This window comes from Meleagris gallopavo, chromosome 21 (genome assembly GCF_000146605.3).
Source record: "Meleagris gallopavo isolate NT-WF06-2002-E0010 breed Aviagen turkey brand Nicholas breeding stock chromosome 21, Turkey_5.1, whole genome shotgun sequence".
Classification (NCBI taxonomy): domain Eukaryota; kingdom Metazoa; phylum Chordata; class Aves; order Galliformes; family Phasianidae; genus Meleagris; species Meleagris gallopavo.
This window is the reverse complement of record NC_015031.2, coordinates 2357472-2365679: the sequence shown is the minus strand read 5'-3', so window position 1 is coordinate 2365679 and position 8208 is coordinate 2357472. Positions and strand designations below refer to the sequence as shown.

General features: G+C 46.1%; 1 protein-coding gene across 2 annotated transcripts; it reads right to left on the bottom strand.

The window, feature by feature from the left end:
* Positions 1-6: 6 nt before the first annotated feature.
* On the bottom strand, positions 7-7906 carry DHX33 (DEAH-box helicase 33). 2 transcript variants are annotated; one of them, XM_019621914.2, is made up of 11 exons: positions 7720-7906; positions 6897-7124; positions 6081-6251; positions 5156-5341; positions 4327-4438; positions 3929-4088; positions 3367-3455; positions 2689-2816; positions 1910-2113; positions 1126-1212; positions 7-484 (listed from the first exon to the last, which is right to left on the bottom strand). In XM_019621914.2, exons 2-11 carry the CDS (start codon positions 7053-7055, stop codon positions 92-94), a joined length of 1689 nt encoding a protein of 562 aa, XP_019477459.1. In that variant the 5' UTR covers positions 7056-7124; positions 7720-7906; the 3' UTR covers positions 7-91. The 2 variants fall into 2 exon arrangements, with proteins under 2 accessions (XP_019477459.1, XP_010720103.1); XM_010721801.3 differs by having other exon boundaries at positions 7-435; positions 7720-7899.
* Positions 7907-8208: the final 302 nt, after the last annotated feature.

Below are 8208 nucleotides of genomic sequence, written 5' to 3'. Positions count from 1 at the left end.
GCCATTTTCCTGCAAGGTTGATTGGCAAGACAAAACCTTGCAGTTCCTGTACACTCATTACAAAACAGCAAACAGTCCTACAGCGCCAACCTTAAAGCCCTGCACCCGGAGGTCCCACAGCCCGGCTCAGTTCTTGGCTGCTCTGAGTTTCCTTCGGAAATAATCGGGCGCTGCGTCGTACAGCCAGTCTGCATCCACCACGCACAGGTCCCGCATGTAGCACTTGTTGGTGTGCAGCAGCCCGTTGTAAACCACACAGGAGGGTTTGCAGTGGAAGAGCACAGAAGAGGGATGGATGGCCACCAACTGGTGAGAGTTCACAGTGCTGTAGGTGCCGTCCGGCTGCAGCTCGGCGGCGTTCATGAAGAGGCTGTGAGCCAGGCAGCGGCGGATGTTGGCGGTGTCGGAGCGGGAGGATTCCATGGGCAAGGATAACTGGATGGCAGCCAGAGAGACAAAGCAGCTGGTCACATCTTACAGCACCCTGCAGCACGGGCACAGACATCCCTAACACCACATCTAACAAGGCCAGGCAGCACAGATCGCTTCCCAATCTTCCCTCTGATGGCTTCGATCCAAAAGACAGGGAGCTAGACCCTACAGAGCGAGCTGAAGCACTAACCTAGCTTCACTTGCAGGCTATAAGAACCCTTCTTGTGTGAAGGATGAGACAGGCTGTGCCTGCTGCTCCACCTGGGTTGGCATCTATGCCTTGCAGGGAAACAGCAGCCCTGGCAAAGTCTGCAGGCTCCTAAACCTTCAATGCTACTGAGCCCATCCTACCCACCCCAAAAGCCCACCCTCCCCTCCTCAGCAGCCTGGATGAGAGCTGGAGGCCACAGCAGCAGGCATGCTGTTTGTTATTTGTTCTCACTGTATAAATCTGCACTTGTCTGAAAGGTGGGCAGTCATTCTAAAAGGTTCTCATGCTGAAGAACAAGTGTATATGTGCACAATAGTGGGCAAACAGCACCACTGTAATGGGTTTCTGAGAGCAGGCAAGATCATGTTATAATCCGGCTGGCCTGGACAACCATGTTTTCTTTCTCCTAGGACATCATGCAAAAGAAATCAGTTTGGAGACAAACAGAAGAAATAGAGAAATGCAGCATGACAACAAGTTACCTTTACACAAATGTCCCTGAGCTGAGCTCTCACGTCTGACACGAGCATCATGTTCCTGCCGTTGACAAAGTTCTCCTTGCACCATTCCTGCAGCAGAGGCATCAGGAGTTAAAGGAATTGCTCCTTCACCCAGGAAGCACAACTGTCTTTGGATGCCATGCAAAGAAGAATCGTCCAAAGACACAGTCTCTCTCACAGAAAACTGCTAACTCATCTCCTTGTCAGACTGCTACCCCTGATTACTCCCCCTGCCCACTGTGCCAAGAAACTGCCTGTTGTTGTTCTCCCACTCAGAGCTGCTCTGCAAGGTCACTGCCAGCTGCAAAACAGCACTGGATATCCCACAGGCACCAAAAACAAATTACACGAGAGTAACAGATGCTGCAAGAATGGAATATGCTAATCTACAAATCAACAGAAGGAATTCATAGAGGAGCATAAATAAAAAAATCTGTTTTTAAATATGCTCGTAGTGAATGGGACACGTCCAGATATTTAGCAGCAACTCCCAGCACCCCCTCAATCCCCCACTCCCAGCTGTAACCAGGCAAGGAGGAGATGTGGTTCTCATTACAGAGCTGGTCTCACACAACTTTGGTAACCAGTTCTGCCAGTGCCTTCTGGGGAAACCTCTGGCACTGGAACAACTTCCTCTGTTACCCATCTGTAAAGCATGAGCAAGATCTCTGTTCTCACAGGTGCTTTGGAGGGATGCAGATGTCACTGCTGTAAGCCAGAAGAACTTCTCACCAGCACAAATCCTGGAATCCTCAGAGCATCCTACCTTGTTGCCACTGACATTTTTGAAGGCTCTGTACACATTGAGCAGGGTGAGGTGATCCCCCTCACTTGAGATAAATTTCTTCCTGACAGACTGCACCTCGTCCCGCCGTGCCGGGGGGTTGTACAGGACACTGTCCACTGATAACAGCGATACGATGGTCAGAATCTCCTCTGTGCAATGGAACTTTGGGGACAGGAGGATGGTCTGTAAAGAAGAAAATTGATTTTTGGTTGACCGAATACACTCCAGGTGGGAAGGCCTCTCTGTTCACTGACAGCCCAGGAACTTTACCAGGCACTGTTTAGAGCAATTTCATACACATTTGGGCTTAGGGACAACTGTAAGTCTTTCTGAGGAACCACTGAGCACCTTTACGAGGAATTGCCATGCTCTTTCTCGAGACCATTCTTCAGATATGACTTCAGATACACAAACGTGGTGCCCAAAATCCACTACTGTATCAAACACATCCCAAAACTGTCAAACCATGCAACAGACAATCCCAGAAATAGCAAGGGAATCCAACCCTGTTTCAGCTTCAGACGTCCCAGAGGAAATAAAGCAGCTTTTAAACATCTTCTTTAAATGAATAAATGATAGGCAAACCAGCAAAGCTGCTGTAAAGAAAGCTGTGCTTCATTAATGTACTGCAAATATAGTGGTACAGCTGCAGTCACCCCAAATTCCAGACCTCGTTTTAGGCATTTGAAAGAGAAATGCCAACGGTGCTGGGAGAAGTAGGTGAAATAAAAGCTAGCTAATTGTTCTGCAATTCTTACTTTAGAGAACTTTGGTTCCAGTGGGAAGGCTGCCATCTTCCTTCCCAGGGGAGTTAGGACAAGCTGATCTTCCCTTCGCTCCACAGCCCCCAGCAGGTCCAGCTGCTCAATGGCTGCTTGAATAGCATCTGTCAAAACAAGAAGGTTTGTGCTGTGACAGACACAAAGCAGAAGGACCAGCAGCAAACATCACTACTCTTTCCCCAGCCCAGAGGGACAATACTTTCAGTTTATCAGTTTAGAAGAATGAATGCCCCAAGCAATGATGCAACCCCCTTTGTCCAGTAGAACAATCATCTTTTCCAATTTACATAGCAAGAAAATAAGCAAAACTAATGCTGCCATCTCTAGCTTTGAGCAGAAGTCATGTGAGATTCTCTATGGCTTTCCCTGGCATTGTTCTTTATGAGCAAAAAGTGCTCACTGCTCTGTTTGGAAGCTGTGCTCTCCAGCTTTCTGTTGTAACCACGACTGCTCTGATGAGCACGAGCAATGAATGAACCTGAGACTTTGGGACCACCAGCAGATGCAGCAGAGAGAGATTGCTCCCTTTTCACAGCCCCCACTTTCCACAGTCCATCTTCTCAGGCTGCCCTGAAGACATTATTTTTAAGCAATTCTTTAGGTACTCATTATTCCATTTATTTTTCCCCCAGGACTGCTTATGTAAGCACTTACCAGGAGATGGTTTGGACATGAAGTCAAAGGTGAGTATGTTGGGAATTCTCAGGGCCAAGAGCTGTAGCAGCACACTGGCCAAGTTACACCTGCATAGGCAGAAAAAAAACAACTGAAATTACCTCACTTTATAAGCAGATAACAGCATTAAAAAAACAAACCAAAAAAAAAACACCCAAAAGCATGAAGAAAGGGAACAGTTCTCAGATCTGCGCTCTAACTTGAAAGAGACAATTCCAGGGCTGCAGACTAGTTCAATGACAGCTGGTGAAACCTGACTTCCTGAACAATCAGACCCTACATCCAGTTTTGCTGGATCCTGAAGCCTCTCTTAAGGCCAAGTACCCACCCTAGAGATGGACTCTAAAGTATTTTGCCAACTGCCCCAATGGACAACGGAGATGACTCTGGTGGAGCCTGCAGGAGTGGCAAACCCTGCACTATCTTAGCTCAAAAGTGGGGGAGGTAATAATAGACCGCTAGTTCTGACTGAAAGGAAAAACTCCCTGGCCAGATCTCTCAATTCTTTGATATTAATTATTTCACCATCACGTGTTCTCACCTCTGTATCTCAGGTACTGTCATTTTGTCAAACTTCTCAAACTCATCCTCAGTGTAGAGCCGGTAGCAGATCCCACTGTCCTCTCGCCCTGCTCTCCCTGTTCGTTGCCAAGCCTGGGCCTTTGACACTCGCTGGACTGCCAGCACTTCCAGACCAATTTCTAAGTATGGAAAAGCATCATTTCTGTCAATGGTTCATAATACAGGACCTTGAAAAACATTAGCTTGTTAGCAAAAAATCCCAGGAGCTTCCTGTCCAACTACTGTACGCATCTGAAACCTGGGATGTTAACTGAGACAGTGCAAAGAGTGTTTTAAATCAGCTGCCAATGTGACATATTGCTTCAAAAAACCCAGACTTCTACAACAGCATTTCTATTGTTCCTCAGAGTTCCTCACCAGGGTTGTACTTCTTTGCTTTGACCATGCCTGTGTCCACAACATACTTTATACCCGAAATGGTGATGGAGGTTTCTGCGATGTTGGTGGAGAGGATCACTTTGCGGCAGCCCTAGGAGGAAGAGCAAACTGAAGCAGTCAAAAGCCACCTCAGATTAGCTGCAGTAGAGAAATGTCACTCATTTCAGCCAGCACGGTTCAAGCCTTTTTACTACCACAGCGTGCTACAATCATGTATTATATTTGCTATACCAGATCTTGTAAATGAAGATCATCTCTAGCTCCTAATCAGATCCTGAAACATGTGCCTATATTGTTGTAACAAAATACACCACCCAGTAGAACAGTTATCAGTGCACCTTTAAACCACTTTGGTTCCACTTCTATCACAAGCACAAGATCCAAATTCCTGTTTATCTGCTGATAAAGGGGGTCCAAGGCAATTGGCACAATTTCCTTTTCTTATGGCCCTGCCAAACATATCCAGGTGCTTGGCTTCCTTAGCACTTAGCAGGCCTGCCATCTTCTTTTCTGTGATACTGACATAGTGTCATACAAAATGAGGCAAATTTCAATCCCTCTGCCCTTTTTCCCTCTCCCTAATCTTTCCTTCTTTTCATGATCCCAGATAACTTATCCTAAGTCTCGTAACTCCATCACAGCTACAGCTTCTTATATCACTCTGGAATCATTCAGCCTGAAGTCAGTGGAGACAACTCAGACCATCAGTACACACAGCTTTAAGTCCCAGAATTCTATGGTTTTTTTCCCAAGCTCTCACACAAGCAAACAGACAAACTTATTCTGATTGTCCATCACATTCTCTCACCTTGGGGGCAGCCTGAAAGACTCGGAGCTGTTGAGAGTAGGGCAGAGAAGCATAAAGAGGCATCACTGTCATCTGTGGGCAGCCATCAGGGAGGTGCTTGGCAATGTCTCGACAAGTTTTGGTCATCGCTTCAATCTCTTCCTGACCGGTTAGAAACACAAGGATGTCCTGAGAAGGTGGTGCTTCCTGAGTCAGAGGGAAAAGCATGTGAGAAATTATGATAGATTGAACAGGGAGAGAGAGCTGAGCTTGTGATATCAGCAAATCTTTCAATATGTTGTCCTGTTAGCAAGTCAGTAAAGCATGTAAGACAGAAAAGACATTCTGTACAAGGTGTGGAACAGTCCTAAGATTTCAATGGATTCACCAATGGTGAAGGGTAGACAGCATTTTATGGTGTTGGGTCTTAACAAGAATGAAGAAATCACTCAAATTCACATATCTGTTCAAAACATGCAAGGGAGGGGGCCAGCAAGCACCCAGGTGCGAGTCAGTAAACACAAAAAACTCAGGTGAGAGAAACATTTCAGTATGAATTAACACCAGACAGCTTTGCATAGAAGTCTTTTTTCAACTCCAGCCTTGACACAGAAGCATTATGACTCTACCAACAAGAACATCTGCAAAGCATTAGATGCAGAATAACAAGCACTTTAATTAAATGATTTAACTGTCCTTCGGTTCTGCATTCAAACATCTAATCCCATCTCACTGTTATTTTAAGATTCCTACTCACAAACCTAGCATATTCTGCAGTTACCCACTTCTCCCAGAGGAAGCAGTGAGCACTTCAGGAACACCTGTGATTCAGTGGTCAAACCATCTCCAGGCCAGATGGCCTCAGAGCTTTTGCCACAGCAACCTGAGCCCCCCAGCTGACAATCTGTGGCACCAGGGAGGTGCAGACTTGATGAGACAACCATACCTGGTGGATCTGGAAGACTGACACCAGTGCTGCTTGGAGGTAATCGCTCTGAGGCTGTTTGGTGTAGAAGACCTGAATGGGATGTTGCCTGCCTTCTAAATAGAGAACAGGAGCTCCATTGAAGTACTGGGAGAACTGATCGACATCCATCGTAGCTGACATGACAATCACCTACAGTGTGAACATAAAATGGGTTAGCACAGCAGTTCACACCCAGCAGGAGACTTATGGCCAGGACTAACCAATAGCCAGCTTCTAGAGGCTGCAATACAGATTCAGAACAGCAAAAAGCACACAGACTTTGGAACAGGATAATCTTTGCTTGTATAATACCAAAGCCGATAGCTTTAACAAGGGTGATGTGCTGGTATGAGAAAATGAGTGAGAAGGCACAGTAAAATTCTCTTCTGACATTTAACAGAGCTGAGCACACAAAGCAAGGTTGTACAAACAGCCTGTTGAACAGACTGCACTAGGATCATATCAGTCTTCCTATATGCCTTCCTCATCAAAACCAAGGTGAATTCATGCAGTTTATCGTGTACTTGTGCACTCCAAATCATGACCTGACACATACATGCAACATCTTCCCCCCGTACAACCATATCATACAGCTTCAATAACAGAGAGAAATCTGTCTCCAAGGCACTCTCAGCAACACACTGTAATTTGGCCACCCTGAACTATTCAGATTTAAAGGGATTTTTCAGGAAAGGAAAATACGCAAAGCTAACATTTGAAACACACTGTAAATTCCATGTGTTGCTCATAAGGCACAGAGTCCAAGCCCCATCTCTGCCATCCAACCAAACATACCTTGAGGGGCAGTTTGCCCAATTCCTTTCGTTTCTTTTGTGCAGCTTTCACCACTCCAAACAGCACATCAGTATGGATTGTCCTCTCATGGGCTTCATCCAGGATGACAACACTGTACTTCCGCAATATAGGATCCCCAATGGCTTCACGAAGCAGCATGCCATCCGTCAAGAACTTTATTCTAGTTTCATCAGATGTGAGGTCATCGAAGCGCACAGTGTAGCCAACCTAAGGAAGCAATCGTTACAGAAAATTTACATTTCTCATTGCTGTTGTACCACAAAGGAGAACTGCATAGTGCCACACATCAGCCAGACCAACGTGACACCCAAAGGAAGCTCCCAGCACTGTACCCCATTAGATTTTTCCCAGCTGAAAGCTCATCAGAAACACTATAGGTTTCCTCTCCTTTAGCCAGCACTAGAAATTACTGCATGCTCTCTGAACGGTTTTATTTATGCAAAGTCCTTTTCCTCCACTTTTCTCCCACAACTTCACAGACCAGCAAGGATTCAACACTTTGCTCTCCTTGACTTCTGATACAAGGAAGAAAAGAAGCGAGGGCTTAAGAAGAAAGTGCTTTTTTGGTTTGTTCGTTTTATTCATTAACCAGTATTTCTCCAAATAAGAGAACACAGATAATCACCAAGTAACTACAAACATGGGTTCACCTGAGCCACAAAAAAAGCAAAAAGCCATTTTTCCCATTCAAGCATATTACAGAGAAATTACAACTGTTAACCCTTACAACTCTTAACATTTTATCCATTCAATTAATGACACTGCAGTTCTAAAACAGCAAAGACCATGGGAAGGCACCTACCAGTTTCCCCAGTTCCGTCCTCTTCTCATCTGAGACTCTGGTAGCTAAGGAGATAGCTGCTACTCTGCGAGGCTGTGTCACAGCAATGATGCCCTGGCGGCCAATTCCTGCTTCGTAGAGATACTGAGGGATCTGAGTGGTCTTTCCCGAGCCCGTTTCTCCTGAAGAACATCACAGGAATAGAATCAGAATTGCAGGGGTTGGAAGGGACCTCCGGGGATCACGAAGTCCAACCCGCTGCTGAAGCCAGGCCCCTCAGTCGTTCCGCATATGGGAGATGCTCCAGGCCCCGATCACGTTTGCAGCCCAGTGCTGGACTCTCTAGGAGCCCCCTGTCTTTTTTGAACTGAGGAGCTCAGAACTGGACAGAGATCTGGGAAAACAGAGCTTTCCCATCTAGAGCACCTTCAAACAAAAGGTCCCAACTCATTTCTCACAGCAGTTCCCTCAGAGCCGGCACCTCACCTCACGCAGCGTTACCTCACGGCA

Excerpts from the sequence above, each read along its gene's own strand:
- DHX33 (XM_019621914.2), bottom strand. The coding sequence starts at position 7,055 with ATGCTGCTTCGTGAAGCCATTGGGGATCCTATATTGCGGAAGTACAGT. Across the intron at positions 4,439-5,155 it reads TCTTTCAGGCTGCCCCCAAG|GGCTGCCGCAAAGTGATCCT; the intron begins GTGAGAGAATGT and ends TCTTCCTCCTAG. Across the intron at positions 4,089-4,326 it reads AGCAAAGAAGTACAACCCTG|AAATTGGTCTGGAAGTGCTG; the intron begins GTGAGGAACTCT and ends TTCCATACTTAG.